The sequence below is a fragment of the Oncorhynchus clarkii genome, chromosome 20 (assembly GCF_045791955.1).
Source record: "Oncorhynchus clarkii lewisi isolate Uvic-CL-2024 chromosome 20, UVic_Ocla_1.0, whole genome shotgun sequence".
Lineage (NCBI taxonomy): Eukaryota > Metazoa > Chordata > Actinopteri > Salmoniformes > Salmonidae > Oncorhynchus > Oncorhynchus clarkii.
The window spans coordinates 26,938,850-26,957,920 of NC_092166.1; the positions used below are offsets into that span (position 1 = coordinate 26,938,850).

A 19,071-nucleotide genomic window follows, 5' to 3' on the forward strand; every position below is an offset into this window, starting at 1 on the left:
CAAGTGCTCAGCATGTGGGAACTCCTTCAAGACTGTTGGAAAAGCATTCCAGGTGAAGCTGGTTGAGAGAATGCCAAGAGTGAGCAAAGCTGGCTAAGGGTGGCTATTTTAAAAATCTCTGTTTAACACTTTTTTGGGTACTACATGATTTCATATGTGTTACTTAATAGTTATTTCATAGTTCTACAATGTAGAAAATAGTAAAAATAAAGAAAAACCCTTGAATGAGTAGGTGTCCTAAAACTTTTGACCGGTAGTGTACATAATATAAGCATTGGATAAATAGAACCCACATTAGCCTACAATATAACCCAATCATGAACTGTAGTGTATGATGATTGGGAGTGGTAGGCTATAGCAAGTAACCAAGTAAATTAAATCAGTATCAATCTCAATGGGATCACCCGTATAATAAACAGCTAAATATATCAATACAAAGATGCTAAATTAAAGCAGGTGGTGGGGGTATAGCCTGTCCCAAAACTGTTTTGTGCTTTGCCTGAGATGGGGAGTAAAGTAGGTGTTGTCCTCACCAGATATAAGAGACCATGAGGATCAGCGGGCAGATGATGACGGCCTGCAGGACCTGCCAGTCTCGACAGAGGTATGCCATCCCTGGCATAAGGAGCTGCCCGCCCAGCACCACGAAGCTGGCAACCATGGTCATGGAGAAACGCCAGGCTGGTAGGCACAGCTCAATCCCTGGAAAAGAGAAAGAGAAGACTTGAGTAATATTACAATACAGACACAGTTCCAGGCACAGTCACAGTTCCAGACAGAGCTCGACCGCAGGGGGGGGGGGGGGGGGGGGGGGACGGACGAAGAGAGAAAGAGGAGAGAGGTTAGCCTACAAGTCAAACCAAAGGTCAACAATGTCACCCCCACATTTTCACAACTTGACAGAGAGTGGACAGAGGGGAGAGTGGCACTAGTTCCACCACACAGCTCCATCCCAGGGAAGGAGAGGAGGTATCCTGATACCAATGCCACTATCGTGAACATTGTCTAATTACCTTGTCTGGAACTGATGCAATACAGAGGTAAGATCAGGGACATTGTATGACTGACGCCACGGCATAAATTGGCAATTATCATGCAGAGAATATGACGTCAAATATTTGCTTATTTTGTCTTAAGAGCACTGAAGAGTCACTGCCCTGAACCGAGCCCATTGCGGTGAACTAACGATGGCCAACTTGTACTTACTTCTCCCCAGCTACGATAAGAAAGATCCTGGTTCATTCATACAGTCATTAGCATGCATGCCACCACCTCGCTAGCCGCTAGCCGGAAGAAACACACAACTCAGCCCCTTAGCTGGCTAGCTAGACGCTGCAGCAGCACAGATTATAAAATATATTAAAAGCAGGCAAGGTGTCTGGTATTGTAACAGTTGCTTTGCCTCTTTCTTCCCCTTTCTCTCCCTCAGCCTTTTGTCCTCCATTAATTTCTTCCTTTACATCTCCTCCTGTCTTTTTTGACTTGTGTTTTATTTTCTGGCGGCCGCATTCTGCACCCGGAGCACGCGGCCCAGCTCCAGATGGGTCTTTCAAGGTGACAGGCCCGGGATAATACAGAGACTGCAGGCTGTAGCTCCGCTCCACTACCAAAGAAAAGCCTGGAATTTCAATTAGGATCTGCCCCCCTCCTAGCTCGTATGAATAATGCTCTGTGTTCGTGGAACAGTAACACAGCTGGAACCACCAAGCTAAGAGGGGGAAGAGGGGAGAGAGGAGGGGGGGTGGGTTTGGTGTAACTTCAACCTGACACTAACAGTAACACAGCTGGAACGACCAAGCTATGACTGAAGGAGTGAAGAGAGGAGGGGAGAGGGAATGTTGGGTTATTGAATAACCTCATCCTGTAGCTCAGTGGGAGTTTTGTGAGTAAAGTCATGGTCAATGGGAATAGCATTGGTTTGGTGTTGTGGTTGTGAGGATCACACATACGGACGCACTAACAGAACATTCTGTACAGAATGACTACGTATGAAAACATGTAAGACACTCATGCAGACACACACACACAAACAAACTCCTGAAGGGGCAGAATGGGGGTTGAGGGGTGAAGGTGGGGGCCACCTAAGCACCTTCCTCCAGCTGACCCTAATCTTCCCCACCCCTCCTAAATCAGCAGTCCCACAATTCCCTGCTCCAGATCCGAACCGCCAACCATCAGCTCGGGCCCTTCCCTGCCTGCTGACACAAACAAGTACTCAGCTGATGTCAAGCAAAACACTCACAGAAAAACAGGGTGACAGGAGTGACCAAATGCACTAATAAAGGGCTTTGGTGACAACAAGGTGGTCATTGAACGTCAGGGTGATATCATCGAAGGTTGACTAGGGGTAGCCTTACCAACAAAAGTGATAATCTTCTTATTTTTGCTGCCTTTACCAATACAAGCAGTTGAGTAACACAAACACAGTGTGGGATCCTAATAGAGCATGCAACTTCAAGAACTGAACGTCCAGTGAGCCAAAGAAGGCCCATTGTTCTGAGAACACTACAATATCTGACCACTGTCTTTTCCCCAGCAATCACATGATCTCCTCATGCCCTCCCCCTTGCCTCACTGACCCCGGCTACTGGGTTTGTGTCTGTAACACATTTGTGTTCCCAGGGCCCGCTCCTTCTAAATACAGTACACACGGACATTCAGTTGAAGTCGGAAGTTCACTTTCACCTTAGCCAAATACATTTAAACTCAGTTTCACAATTCCTGACATTTAATCCTAGTAAAAAATTCCCTGTCTTAGGTCAGTTAAGATCACCACTTTATTTAAGAATGTGAAATGTCAGAATAATAGTATAGAGATTTATTTCAGCTTTTATCACATTCCCAGTGGGTCAGAAGTTTACATACAGTCAATTAGTATTTGGTAGCATTGTCTTTAAATTGTTTAACTTGGGTCTAACATTTTTGGTAGCCTTCCACAAGCTCCCCACAATAAGTTGGGTGAATTTTGGCCCATTCCTCCTGACAGAGCTGGTGTAACTGAGTCAGGTTTGTAGGCCTCCTTGCTCGCACATGTTTTGTCAGTTCTGCCCACATATTTTCTACAGGATGGGGTCAGGGCTTTGGAGGGCCACTCCAATACCTTGACTTTGTTGTCCTTAAGCCATTTTGCCACAACTTTGGAAGTATGCTTGGGGTCATTGTCCATTTGGAAGACCCATTTGCGACCAAGCTTTAACTTCCTGACTGATGTCTTGAGATGTTGCTTCAATATATACACATATTTTCTCTTCCTCATGTTGCCATCTATTTTGTGAAGTGCACCAGTCCCTCCTGCAGCAAAGTACCCCCACAACGATGCGGCCACCCCCGTGCTTCACGGTTGGGATGGTGTTCTTCGGCTTGCAAGCCTCCCCCTTTTTCCTCCAAACATAACGATGGTCATTATGGCCAAAGTGTTCTATTTTGGTTTCATCAGACCAGAGGACATTTCTCCAAAGAGTACAATCTTTGTCCCCATGTGCAGTTGCAAACCGTAGTCTGGCTTTTTTAATGGCGGTATTGGAGCAGTGAGCACTTATTGGAACACTTCCTTGCTGAGCGACCTTTCAGGTTGAGTCATTATAGGACTCGTTTTACTCTGGATATAGATACTTTTGTACCCGTTTCCTCCAGCATCTTCACAAGGTCCTTTGCTGCGGTTCTCGGATTGATTTGCACTTTTCGCAACAAAGTACGTTCATCTCTAGGAGACAGAATACATCTCCTTCCTGAGCGGTATGATGGCTGCTTTTAAAGCCATGACATAATTTTCTGGAATTTTCCAAGCTGTTTAAAACTTATTTCGACAACATTCCTCTGAAAAGGAAAAATATTTTTTAGAAATATGTAACTTTCATTTGCAATACACCAAAGTAAAGCTTAACTTCTTGTTAATCTACCCATCGTGTCCGATTTTAAAAAGGCTTTACAGGGAAAGCACACCACACTATGTTAGGTCAGAGCCTAATCAAACACACAGCCATTTTCCATCCAAAGAGAGGAGTCACAAAAAGCAGAAAGAGATAAAATTAATCACTAACCTTTTATGTCCTTTGAATGCCATCTGATGATCATCATGTTATACAATACATGTATGTTTTGTTCAATAAAGTTCATATTTATATCCAACAATCTCCAACATTGGCGCTTTATGGTCAGTAATGTTGTGCCTCAAACATCCGGCGAATTTTCAGAGAGCCACATCAATTTACAGAAATACTCATAATAAACTTTGATAAAAAGATACAAGTATTAAGTACAGAATTATAGATATATACACGTCTCCTTAATGCAACCGCTGTGTCAGATTTCAAAAAAGCTTTTAGGAAAAAGCAAACCATGCAATAATCACACAAAAACAAGCCATGCAGATACCCGCCATGTTGTAGAGTCAGTAAAAGTCGGAAATAGCGTTAGAAATATTAACTTACCTTTGATGATCTTCATCAGAATGCACTCCCAGGAATCCCAGTTCCACAATAAATGTTTGTTTTGTTTGCTATGTCAAAATAACTCATTTTGTTAGCGCGTTTGGTAAACAAATCCAAACTCACAAGGCGTGGGCAAGTCCAGACGAAAAGTTCAAAAAGTTATATTACAGTTCGTAGAAACATGTCAAACCAGAATCAATCTTTAGGATGTTTTTATCATAAATCTTCAATAATGTTCCAACCGGAGAATTCCTGTGTCTTTAGAATTGCAATGGAACGCAGCTACCTCTCGTGTGCGCGCATGATCAGCACGTGGCCCTGCCAGACACCTGGTTGAATCAACTCTCATTCTCCCCCACTTCACAGTAGAAGCCTCAAACAAGGTTCTAAAGACTGTTGACATTTAGTGGAAGCTTTAGGAAGTGCAATATGACCCCATAGACACTGTATATTCAATAGGCAATGAGTTGAAAAACTACAAACCTCAGATTTCCCACTTCCTGGTTGGATTTGTCTCAGGTTTTTGCCTGCCATATGAGTTCTGTTATACTCACAGACATCATTCAAACAGTTGTAGAAACTTCAGAGTGTTTTCTACCCAATACTACTAATATGCATATATTAGCTTCTGGGCCTGAGTAGCAGGAAGTTTACTCTGGGCATGCTTTTCATCTGAACGTGAAAATGCTGCCCCCTATCCCAAGCAGGTTAAAGGCACAGTCAACAGTCAATAGTGTATGCAAACTTCTGACTCTGAATTGTGATAGTGAATTAAGTGAAATAAATCTGTCTGTAAACAACTGGAAAAATGAATTGTGTCATGCATAAAGTAACTGATTTGCCAAAAATATGTGGAGTGGTAGAAAATTGTGTTTTAATGACTCCAACCTAAGTGTATGTAAACTTCCGACTTCAACTGTATACTTAACAATGTTAATGCAACAATTTCAAAGGTTTTACTGAGTTACTGTTCATAAGGAAATCAGTCAATTTAAATAAATTCACTAGGCCCGAATCTACAGATTTCACATGACTGGGAATACGGATATACTTTTTTTTTTTTTAAGTAGGGGCGTGGGTCAGAAAACCAGTCAGTACCAGGTGTGATCACCATTTGCCTCATGCAGCATGACACATCTCCTTTGCATAGAGTTGATCAGGCTGTTGATTGTGGCCTGTGGAATATTGTCCCAATCCTTTTTTTAAAATTTATTTTACAAGTCAGTTAAGAACAAACTCTTATTTTCAATGACGGCCTCGGAACAGTGGGTTAACTGCCTTGTTCAGGGGCAGAACGACAGATTTGTCGGCTCGGCTACTAGTCCAACGCTCTAACCACTAGGCTACGCTTCCCACTCTTCAATGGCTGTGCGAAGTTGCTGAATATTGGTGGGAACTGGAACACGCCGTCGTACACGTCGATCCAGAGCATCACAAACACGCTCATTGGGTGACATGTTTGGTGAGAATGCAGGCCATGGGAGAACTGGAATATTTTCAGCTTCCAGAAATTGTGTAGATATTCATGCGACATGGGGCTGTGCATTATCACTCTGTTCACATCAGCAAACCGCTCGCCCACACAATGCCATACATGTGGTTTATGGTTGTGAGACCGGTTGGACGAACAGCCAAATTCTCTAAAACGACGTTGGAGAAGGCTTACGCTAGAGAATTGAAAATGTAATTCTCTGGCAACAGCTCTGGTGGACATTCCTGCAGTCAGCATGCCAATTGCACACTCCCTCCAGACATCTGTGGCATTGTGTTGTGACAAAACTGCACATTTTAGAGTGGCCTTTTATTGTCCCCAGCACAAGGTGCACCTGAGTAAATGACTGTGCCGCTTAATCAGCTGCTTGATAAACCACACCTGTCAGGTGGATGGCTTACCTTAGCAAAGGAGAAATGCTCAGTAACAGGGATGTAAACAACTGTGCACAACATTTGAGAGAAATAAGATTTTTGTGCGTATTGAACATTGGACGGTACTGGGCAAATGTTACGTATCCAAAGGGTGACTACATCCTTTGGATACATCATGAAAGTTTGAGTCATGTCTCTGTACATTGAATAAAACTGAGTCAGCAATATGGGCCTACTACAGTATCAAGCTATGGGATAGAAAGTCCCCATCCATCCATGACTCTGGGACTTCTGATAGGGAGGGATATAGCCCCAGGGGAGAGGAAGGGGTCTAGGGGTGAGAGATAAGAATAAAGGAACGAAAGTTTGCAGAGCAGCCGGTGGGAATGTACACCCAGCACAAAAGTGAACTTTACCCTGCTCAGAGGAAGCACAGAGTCTCCACCATAACTCATCTAGAGCAGAGAGAGGGGAGGAAGGGAGGGGGGGGGGGGGAGACGTGAAGAGAAGGACGGAGGGGGTTCCGTGGTAGCCCTCCCAGTGAATCTCTCAGCCAGTCACAGATTTCCTCCTCTCTTCTGGCTGAGAAAAAAACACCATTTATCCTGCCTAGACATCCTTATCCGTCTCTCTGAGAAATAGGGCTGATCTCAGCGCTCATTAATGTCTAGTGGGCCAGGGCTATACATCACTAACTGGTCCATGTTCCGTTAAGCCTTTATAAAGCCTTTATTCAGCCTTTATTCCTTTGTGCCTCCATCATTCAGCACAAACAGATCCTAGTTTGGTCAGATGGTTAAACCGGTGTCCTCCGTGGCCCCTTCATTCTGCTTCAACTGATCCTAGTGCAACCATAACTCATCCTAGTATAGTCAACTAGCTAAGTCGGGGTCCTCCATCCTTGCCTCCATCGTTCAGCTTTAACTCATCCGGTTACATTGTTGGGGGATGGGGATAGTCTGGATAATCCGTCTGTAAATGCTCTACAGATGGTCACACCATCAACATACTATCTGTTGATAAGCAACTGCTTGCTAAGACCCATAGACAATCAATTAATGAAAAATATAAAATGACATGGAAGCTACAGTATAAGGATCCCAGACTCGTACATTCTGCACCATGGGAGCGTCCTACATTCACATATGGTCACCGACATTAACTCAGTCTCAGCATGACCACAGACACGTTCACTCACTCAAACTCAACCCCCTCCATGTCTGTCTGCACATCAGTCTCTTCTCTCCCTCTGTACTGGCAGATTAAAGCTTCTGGATACAGACGGACACACATGCACACACACACACTAATGACCGACAGTCAATCTGTCTGAGCAGCAGAACCCAACCATACATACTGGAAGGGGAACAGAGCCCAAATCCTGCCTGAATAAACCAGCTTTACTATCCCATCACCAGAGGGGAAACAGACCAGGATAGAGCATGGCAAACAGTCATCCATCTACTTTTTAAGAGTAGATAAGTGTTTTCCTGTGCATCTTCTCCGTTTCTCTGTGCAATGCTAAATGTACAGCAATGTGGATGTACAGCAGATTCTTAACTGTACATTAGAGCTAGGAGTAGGACTGTGTATGTAATTAAGTTGAAGTGAGTGCAGGCTCTAGTGTCTAAGTTGTAACTACACAGAATAATCAATACAGTCCAATAAGTGTTGAGAAGCATAAAGACTACAATATGTCAGACTGGAATGAATGGACTGATCAGATAGTCAATAGTACATTTCATTTAATGTCACTACTTCACAGTGATCAAGATACAACCCTGCTCCTTTAGCACAAACAGAGCAAGACCGTGATGAAGTCACCTCCTGATAAAATGTCACAAGACTAGATTTCCCGGTGAGAATATCACATGACCTTCATCTGGAGGTGTGGAATTCTGAATAGATGAACAAATATGGTCACGTAGAGGACGCAGTGATTCAAAGTAACTGACTTAACTCATTCCATCTTTATAAACATGAGAGTATAGACAAGTTAAAGTCAATCATATAATCACAATTATTTTGAAGTTATTTCTTAATGAGTGTAAAAGTTGACTAAACTTAACCCTTTGTGAAATACAACCGAAGTGTTCAATAATAAGGAAGTGTAAGGCATTTGGCAACAACATGTAGTCAAATCTGGATAATTCTACACACACACAAACTTGTGATTCCTACTAGTACACAGGGCTGGGGCACTCCTAGTTAGCTATTTGGTGACATCATCAGCTCTACCAGCTCATCTCTCAACAAGATGCCAGAGTCCTGAGAGAACACGAGTATGTCGTGAGCGAGGCAGGCGGGGGCAAGCCTGGGGAACACACTGCAGCCAGAGAGTGATATCATCAAGTATCGCCTGCTTAGACACTATTCAACATCCCAGGATCACATGTGCTCTGGAATGATACAGTATGAAGCAACAAGCTGAGGCCTATGTTCAGGGTTGATATGATTTCTATGTGCTGTAGATATACAAAATACTGTGATCTCCCTAACACACGGTATACTATTGTGATTAGCCAAATGAATAAGAGTATGGTCGTCAACATTTACGATTCATTAAGTTAAAATAATAAATTGGCAATATAGGCAACTAAATGTATCCAATGACCTAGCTAAAATGATAAAAATGAAGACTAGTTAAATAGTTTAATTGAAAATCGCATCACAGGCTGGGAGAGAAGAAAAGTGACCTACATAGCTGGGGCAAGACATGAGCTAACAATAACACAGAGAAAGAAACAAATCTAGCTAGCCAAGTCTACCCACTGCGCCTGAGCACAATAACCCTAGCAAAAATGCTAACATACCGGATTTCTACTGACGCTACAGCGCAAAAATGCTAACATACTGTAGGCCTTGTCAGTGATGGAACTCTGAGGTCGAAATACCACTGCATTTCATTAGTGATTCTGCTATGTTTTAAAAATAGGGTGGATATGGATGTGCTAGTCTTAATATGGCCCACTGCTTTGGAGAGCACACATCCTGGGCGTTGCAGGTAAATGCACACATTAGCACAGCAAACATTCACACTTGTGCCAGCATAAAAATAAAAAAAAGATTGATAACATCAAATCCTCACCAAAAGAGTAATAATGAGTCATCACATCGATAGTGAGCTATATTCCTATCCCTTGCGCCATTTGCCCCACCCTCAGTCTCTCTCTAGCGCGCTGCCTTTCTGTTTCTCCCATTGCTCTCCCTCTCCCTTGTCTGGGTGGTGATAGGGGTTGTGTCAGGAGCCTCACATCAGCCCTGTCCGCCCCTGCAGTATGGCTGAATCTGACAGGCCAGTGCAGCGAACAAAGGCATTTACACAAACCTCTCCCCTACCGGGGCTTACCGCCTGCCGTAGAGCTCACTGAATGGCTGGCTGGCAGGCACTGGGGATATCATTAAGGGAGGGAAACAGAGAGGAGGTTGGTTATGTTCTCTTACTAACCATACCCTCAGTGTTTCCCCATGCAGGTACAGTAAGGCCCCTAAGCAGCATCAAGTGCCCAAACATACCATATCTAATACTTTCAGGCAGGGAATGACAGATGGAAGCTAGATGGAAGGGAGCACCTTTCCTACGTAATTAAAGGGGAATTACTGTCACACACTCCAGAGCCTTTTGAGTCACCAGCGGAAAACCCAAGTCACACAGAGAGTATGTCAATCAGCTCCATATAGCGCAGCACTGCGTCCTGTCTCTAGGTAAGATGAAACTGCACTAAAAAAAAAGACAGTAGCTTCCATGGTGGTTTCCATGGGGAAATACCGTTGTTGACAGTGAACCCTGCAAAGTTTCACCTGGATTACAGTCCCTCTGTCTAGATTGACGTTTGTGTACGATTAACAAAGCAAAAATCAGACCGACAAGATTATGACTACGCACTCAGAGCCACACTTTAGGAGAAGGAAGAAGAAAGAATTCCATTGACGTGGGAAATCTTGGGAGTGCAAGGCAAGGTGACACAACCGCGATGAAATACCTTTGTTGTATGGTCACTCCCTTGGTCCAATCATGTACCGTTGACCTAGCACATTTCATTGAATGTAACGCTAGCGCATTAGAGTCTATTCACTTACATTTCTGCCATATACACCGATGCGCCAACACTGCCCCGAAGCGCTGTCCAAACGTTAATAGGCTATGCCTCGCTTGCGATACGGTTTTGTAACTTGACAATTCTTTCTTGCTGATGTGATGGCTAAGACTAAAAGGATAAATTACCACACATCTTTATAGGGTTAGGGTTCCCACGCGGCCATATTTCCATGCTAGAGCGCTTGTTTACGGAAGACAGAGGTGACCACCTGTTCTAAATGAGCCATCTAGCATCTCCGAATACCCGTGTGTAACGAAAGAAGGATCCCAGAAAAAAAATATGTAATGCTGTCGGCTGCAACTGTGTTAAACAGGTTAAAACCAGTGTACACTGTGTTAAACAGGTTAAAACCAGTGTACACTGTGTTAAACAGGTTAAAACCAGTGTACACTGTGTTAAACAGGTTAAAACCAGTGTACACTGTGTTAAACAGGTTAAAACCAGTGTACACTGTGTGGAAAACATTAAGGACACCTGCTCTTTCCATGACATGGACTGACAAGGTGGTGAACCCAGATGAAACCTATGATCCTTTATTGAGGTCACTTGTTAAGTACTTGAAATTAAATTATGGGCAGAAAGACAGATTCAACTCTTTCATCGAATCAGATGGCCTATTCATCACAAATCAATTATTTTGTATGATTATTTCATTTGCAAAGTGGACAAACTTAGGTGGGAAATGCCAACAAACGAACAGTGAGCAATTGTATTCATGCATAAAAAAAATCTAATAATGAAAGAAAAGCAGTGCAATTTTGAATTTTGTAAAGTTAGTGTGGGAGAGGTGGAAAAATCATCAATCAATAATGACAAACCTCCTGGCATTGACAACTTAGATGGAAAGCAACTGAGGATGGTTGCTGTCTCTATAGCCACTCCTATCTGTCATATTTTTTTTTATCTGAGCCTAGAGGAAAGTCGTTGTCCTCAGGCCTGGAGACAAGCCAAAGTAATTCCGCTACCCAATAGCGGTAAAGCGGCCTTTACTGGTTCTAACAGCAGACCTATAAGCTCGCTGCCAGCTCTTAGCAAACTGTTGGAAAAAAATGGTGTTTGACCAAATACAATGCTATTTATCTGTAAACAAATTAACAACAGGCTTTCAGCATGCTTACGGAGAAGGGCACTCAACATGTACTGCAGTGACACAAAATGACTGATCGGTTGAAATAAATTGATAAATAATAAGACTGTGGGAGCTGTACTGTTAGATGTCAGTGCAGCCTTTGATATTATTGACCATAACAGGTGGTTGAAAATAACTTGTGTCATGGCTTTTCAACTTCAGCTCTGAATCCACGATATGGCAATCTAATAGAACGCAAACGGTTCTCTTTAATGGAAGCTTCTCTAATGTCAAACATGTAACGTGTGGTGTACCGCTCTCTAGGCCAATGACCTGCCACTGGCATTAAACAAAAGCATGTGTGTCTATGTATGCTGGTGATTCAACCATATACACATCAGTAACCACAAGCACAGTTAATGAAGTCACTGAAACTCTTAAAGAGTTAAGTCTGTTCTGGAATGTTTGGCCAGTACTAAACCGGTCCTGAATATCTCTAAAACTAAGAGCATTGTATTTGGTACAAATCATTCCTTAAGTTCTAGACCTCAGCTGAATATGGTAATTAATGGTGTGGCTGTAGAACAAGTTAAAGAGGCTAAATTACCTGGTGTTACTTTAGATTGTAAACTGTCATGATCAAAACATATAGATTCAATGGTTGTAAAGATGGGGAGAGGTCTGACCGTAATAAAGAGATGCTGTGCTTTTTTGACACCACACTCCAAAAAGCAAGTTCTGCAGGTTCTTGTCCAGTCGTGTGGTCCAGTGCCGCAAGGAAAGACCTAGTTAAGCTGCAGCTGGCCCAGAACAGAGCGACACATTTTGCTCTTAATTGTAATCAGAGGGCTGATATAAATACTATGCATGCCAGTCTCTCTAGGCTAAGAGTTTAGGAGAGACTGACTGCATCACTTCTTTTTATAAGAAACATTGTGTTGAAAATCCCAAATTTGCATAGTCAATTTACGCACAGCTCTGACACACACACTTATCCCACGAGACATGCCACCAGGGGTCTTTTCACAATCCCCAAATCCTGAACAAATTCAAGAAAGTGTATATTATATTGCTCAAATAAACAGCAACCCTGGTTTCAAAAAAACAGATAAAGCAACACCTTGCGGCACAACGCCTCTCCCATATTTGACCTAGATAGTTAGTGTGTATGTATTGATATGTAGGCTACGTGTGCCTTTACATTTTTTTATATAGTTCTGTCTTTGAGCTGTTCTTGTCTATTAATGTTCTGTATTATGTCATTCTGTATTATGTTTCATGTTTTGTGTGGACCCCAGGAAGAGTAGTTGCTGCTTTTGTAACAGCTAATGGGGATCCTAATAAAATACCCCCCCAAAATACACAGAGCAAAATATGAAGGGGAGGATACAGTTTAAAGAAGGATTTTTAAGCCTTGAGAAAATTGAGACGTGGATTGTGTATGTGTGCCATTCAGAGGGTGAATGGGCAAGACAGGATTTAAGTGCCTTTGAACGGGGTCTGGTAGCAGGTGCCAGGCGCAACGGATTAGGTCAAGAACTGCAATGCTGCTGCGTTTTTCATGCTCAACAGTTTCCTGTGTGTATCAAGAATGGTCCACCACCCAAAGGACATCCAGCCAATGTGACAACTGTGGGAAGCATTGGAGTCAACATGAGCAAGCATGCCTGTGGAAAAGTTTACACCTTGAAGAGTCCATGCCCAGACAAATTGAGGCTTTTCTGGTGGGGGGGGACTACATATTAGGAAGGTGTCCTTAATGTTTTGTACACTCAGTGAATTTTGCAAATTTGAAATTACATTGGATGTGATATGAAAGTAGAGGGATTTATGTTTCTACAACCGTATGGCAATTGAGAATCGATTCACGTTTAGATTGAGAATGACAGTTTTGGTTGCCAGAGCCAGTTACCGCTGAACCGAACATATGAAGTCCTTGGACATTATAAAGGAGTAGCCTCGCCTACACTCCTTAACAGTACATCTGGAACTATCCTTGACCCAAATACTACATGGTTCTTCCCAGGTTTTCCCACACCACACGTCTCAGCTGTGTTGATATGAGAGTCTAGATACCTGGCAAACACAATTCTTCAATTTGCCCTGAAAAATGTAGATGTTTTGTGAAAATAACTTTTTTGGAAAGTCTAAATATGCCTATCCTGTACATAACAGTATTATGAATTTAGTGATATAGGGTTTGGATAACAACAGTGCCAATATCTGAAGAGAACCCGCATTAGTAGAGTTGTGGCAATACAGAGGGGAGATGCAGAATGTGACGTATACCGCCTCCACATTAAGAACAACAATATAGGCAACGGTATAGCTCAACTTAAACGACTTGACTAGCTGGTAAAAAATAAAGAGAACTCCACCCATTCCATAGAGTAATTATTCCAAACTGTATTGGTTGTCATTTGCACAACTTGAATATGCGAGTTCAGACATAATCTCGACAAATCTGTAAAGCAAATATCGCACAGCCAAACCATGGGTATGCTACAAATCAATTATACCAATCATTCTAAATGCGTGATGACCGTGTGATAGTTTTAACAAGTAGACAGCCAATGTAGTCCCGACATAATGAATCCTCTCAGCACATAACCTTCATGGAAAATCCCCATATCCTTGCTCTGCCTCTCTGCTGTGTGTTCCTCAACAACACTGCCGGAGAATGAAATGCAGTCGGTTTGAACTCCAGGTTCGTACATAGTCTTTTACCACCGTTGCCGGAGTGACTCAGTGGCACTCCTTAGAGCGTACGTACACTCTACAGTATTTACTCAGCAATCACTGGGATGGCAGTTGATAATGAGTGGAAAAACAGGATAGAGAAAGACAGGGCGGAGAGGTGGAGACTGGAGAGCGAACGAGAGAAAAAGAGGGTGGAGGGGGACAAAAGAGTTGGCGAGACAGACAAGAGGGTGGGCCTTAATTTAATTGTGTCCATACATACACAGTATCTAGTCAGCATACAGTGAGACGACTTTGCGAAAGCTATGTAAACAACCAACCATTGAATGCAATTATCAAACACAAAACAAACTGACAGAAGGTCCCAGCCGTCTATTTTGGGAACACTGCGAGGCTTTTCAAGGTAGACGGTGTGGAGTAAATTAGAATGACAAGGGGCCCCCTGGCTCTGCCCCCCTTCCGTTCCGTCCCCCCGCGCATCAACCACAAGACTAGTTATCAGGACGTTATCATCTCCTCCTCCTCCTCCTCCTCACCCCATCCCCCCCTACCCTACCCTCTCCTCGCTAGCTGGGTAAATGCATTTCAACGGGAATGAGCGCCAGGACCGACTGGAACGGCTTTCTAGGGCAGATTATCACTCATCAAACCTTTACTGCGGAGAGAAAAGGTCACAAGGATTCATCTCTCTGACTGTTATGGAGTGTACAGTACACACAGTTCCAGTGAAACACTGCAGTGGGCAAGGCCAGCGAGTACAGCGTTGCGGACAGATTATCACCTAGCCACCTCCTATGTTTCCATCTCAGTATCTGTCACTCAGTCTATTGGTTAACAGTAATGAGAGGACAAACCAAGGAAGTGAGCTTGATTTAGAAAAACTGCACTCATTTCAAAGCTGTTCTGCACTTGTTGGGAGCGCTTCGGAGGGACTTGCAAAAAGTGGAAAGTCAGCAATTCTCTGTCAGTTGATACCTCCTCAGAAGGAGGTCACACCCTTTAAAATAGAAGCTGTATGCTATCCGAGGCTACATTTACACTGAAAGGCACTTTGATCAAGGGTATTTGGCGCCACAGGAACACAGGCAAAGTCAAGCTGGGATGACCTTTTTAAAAAAAAAAACATTTTGATAACTTTCCACTCTGTCTACCAGTAACGTGATGTCGTCTTTCCTAGAACTATAACCCAGACCAAAACAAACCTAGTGTAACTGACCCCATCAAAAGGGTGAGCCTGACACAGCTCTGACAGTGTTCCGTGTAATAGACCAGACAGGCTGCAGGTACCTTTGCCTCCCTCGGTGTTTAGTACATATTCAACAGCCTCTGACCCTCTGCTGACCCTCCACAAACATGACCCACATTGGAAAGGCTAGGGCTGCATCTGAAGTGGTACTCTGTTCCCTATATAGCGTGCTACTACTGACACAGAGCCCTGGTTCAAAGTAGGGTACTATATAAAGAATAGGGTGCCATTTTAGACAAAACTTAGGTTTCCACACAAGTACATATACTTGCAGTCATCTCTATCAACGCAGAGGCATGGTGGAAATGGGAATGAGTGACAACACAGATCGATAGCTAGGACCTATGGAAGCTGCTGCAACAGCATCTACATAACCCACATAGGAAAGGCAGCGTCTCTCTCTCTGTGGGGCGATAGCGTTTCAGAAGGAGCTGTGGAAACCTTGCAGTGATACAGGGGCCTGTCCTAACAGTTTACAGGCAACTAGAACGAACAGCAGCTGTTGGAAAGAACACACCCCTCACACCATATTTACACCTCGTCACTAAGGTTTTCCCTAATCTGGGTCCCAAATGGCACCCTATTCCCTACTGTACATAGTACACCACTTTTAACAAGAGCCCTAGAGAATAGGGTGCCATTTGGGATGTAGCCCCTAGTCAGGTAATATGGCCCTACTCATAGTCATAACACCATCTGTTGATATATAGAATCCCAACGTTAACTCAAGACATGGGGGTCTGTCTAATATAACACACTCCACAAAGACAAGGCTATGGAAACCAACAACTGCCCACACTGCAGCACATCCATTACCCCAACACTAATTGAAATTCTCACAAAACAGATAAATCATTTGACTGTACAGCATAGCAAAGGCATGGAGAAAAGCATGGTGTACTAGGCCTGCAGGACTTACTGAAGACTTACTGAGGATGTAGAGGGAGAGGATGATGCCTGCCAGGCAGAAGCCCTCGAAGAAGCGCAAGGTGCTGAACATGGGAACATTGACCGAGAAGGCCACGGTCAGACCGAACACCAGCATGAACAGGACCGAGATGATCAGGACCGGGTGGCGACCAAACCTGAGGATGGAGGGAGGGGAGAGAGACAAGGGGGGAGGAGATGTCCCATATTTAAACAATACAAGCTAAAGACTTCGAGTCTGGCCCTAAAGGTATTTTATTGTTTCGGTGCATTAGCAAGAAACACACTGAACACTCCTGAACTGAATGTCTATTCAAATATATTAACTTTATTATGTAGTAGTTAGAAATAAAACTCACCAGTCTGCCAGGACCCCAAAGACCAGGTATCCGAATATGGAGCCCACAAGCAGAGAGAACTTAGCGATGTGGACCTTCCATGCCGAGTCACACACCAGACTCCACTGTAAAGGAAGATTAAGAACATATGAAGGTTAGGCTACTATTGGCCATCCAATGTAAACAACAGATGTGTTGTTTCTGCTTTATCCGGACCCATCTGAAACACACACACACAGAGAGAGAGGTCAGCCATAATACGGCGTAGGGAGAAAGAACACGTTAACATCAGTCATTTCATATTCAGACTGGAATTAATTATCTCAGCCAAGGTGGAAAAAAAACACCACCTGATGGTTGGTGAACTCAGAAAAGTGCTGGTTTAAACTACAGACAATCGCCTCGGGTCCCCGGTCACAGGGAAAATGACGCAGGAGACATACTCAAGTCACTCATTTATTGCCACAAACACAGCATTGAATTGTTAGTACTATTGTTGATAATGGTGGACGCAATTATTATTTTTTTGCATTGATGCACTAGCTAGCACCCCACCCATGTTAGGAGAAGTGTCCAGAGTTTGCAGTGCAGTATGCAATCTTCTGCTAAAGTGTACTCCACTTGAATGAAGGTATCCACATCTCTCCTGAAAGAACTAAGACCTGTTAGGGTGGAACTATGTTTTTGTAATTGTCCCTGCCTCACCCGCCCATTGGCCTGGGATCAGGTGGGCTGGTTCAACAGTTGGGAGAAATGTCCTAGCATGTTCTTAGAGCAGCCCAGACTCCCTCCAGCAGGCTTACAACACAAAATAATAAACAAGCCCTGACTATTTATTTAACTAGGCAAGTCAGTTAAGAACAAATTCTTATTTACAATGACTGTCTAACAGAAGGCAAAAAGGGACAAAAGAAGATGATTGTGGACTACAGGAAATAGAGGGCCGAACACACAGACAGGACTGTAGTGGAGCGAGTTTGAGAGCTTCAAGTTCCTTGGTGTCCACATCACCAACAAACGTCAAAACGGTCCAAACACACCAGGACAGTCGTGAAGAGGGCATGACAATGCTAACGACTTTTCAGAGTGCGTACGGCCCAGAACATCACTGGGGCCAAGTTTCCTACCATCCAGGACCTCTATACTAGATGGTGTAAGAGGAAGGCCCCCCAAAAAAATTGTCAAAGACTCCAGTCACCCAAGTCATAAGCTTTTCTCAAATACTCATACTAAACAGCACTATCTGTGACGTGATTGAGTATATAGTATGTTTATTGGTCATAGTATGGATATAGTTAGTATGACAAAAGTTTCCGGATGTCGTACTAAATTCCCCAAAATAAGAAGCACACACGCAAAGGACACTAATTCTGTAGTTTAGAACCATAATTAAATTCTTCATGAAATGGACATGGTTCACATCGTTTCCAGATTTTAAGAAAATGGCAGAAAATATGCAGTCGAAGTACAATGAGTGCGGATACGAATTCATTGCTTTAACTAATTATGACAAATGTTATGAAAATGTTGAGCAATGTAATAAACTAATGACTTTTCAAATAAGTTACCATATGTTATATTGGCTGACAATTTGTTAGCTACACTGTCCTTACGAACCACATAGCGTCTCAGTATAGCAGTATGTACTGGTATGTTGTAGCTAGCTACCTAATGTTAGTTGGCTACTTAAACATCAAACTTGCCAGTATATTAACTATAGGCTCACTAACTACCCAACGTTTATTGATTTGATTATTCCCATCATTCTTAGCTTAGCTAAAATGGTATATTCGTTCTGCCTTCTCATTGGACAATCGGGTGCTTTCATAAATTCGCTCTGGCTATTTACTCTGAATTCGGAGCACTCGCGTTTGAGTGTCCACAGTGCAGAATAAATAATTTACAAGCGCTCAACACCCGTTGAATCAGTAAACGTCAGCAAAAAAGCGTCATTAAATTGTTGCCAGCAGCACAGTTAGTCACCAACACTCTGGATAACATGAAACCAGCTCTAACATAACCAGCTTTGCTAAGGCGAGTAAAATGGTCAGTGGTCTCATTTGTGTTTGGAAGTAGCTAGCAAGCTACCTTGGGTGCTTGACTGCCGTTGTCTGGGCAGAACGCTCAAATCAACCCTACTCCTCGGCCCGAGCAGTCAGTGTGCGATCTGAGAGCGAAACACTGAATAAAAAATATAAAAAATAAAAAAATTTAAAAAACGGACAATCTGAAAACACTCTGAATTTACTAGCGCACTCTGGCAATACAGATTGACTTTAAGATCACACCCAAAGTCGTAAAATGTCTAACTAATAATTGGTCATGCTAACTAGCTAGCAAGGGGCCTCCTGAGTGGCACCAGAGACACTGGGTTCTGAGTCCAGGCTCGGTCGCA

The 19,071-nt window shown here is 43.2% G+C and overlaps 1 protein-coding gene across 2 annotated transcripts in view; it reads right to left on the reverse strand.

Annotated features, from left to right (window-relative positions):
- Positions 1-19,071, reverse strand: part of LOC139376140 (solute carrier family 22 member 23-like) — a 56,579-nt gene that overhangs the window by 21,451 nt on the left and 16,057 nt on the right. For both annotated transcript variants that reach the window (XM_071118380.1, XM_071118381.1), the window contains exons 2-4: positions 16,698-16,801; positions 16,342-16,496; positions 534-702 (exon numbers count right to left, since the gene is read on the reverse strand). In XM_071118380.1, coding sequence (XP_070974481.1) covers positions 534-702; positions 16,342-16,496; positions 16,698-16,801 — 428 coding nt within the window. The remainder of the gene's footprint in view (positions 1-533; positions 703-16,341; positions 16,497-16,697; positions 16,802-19,071) is intronic.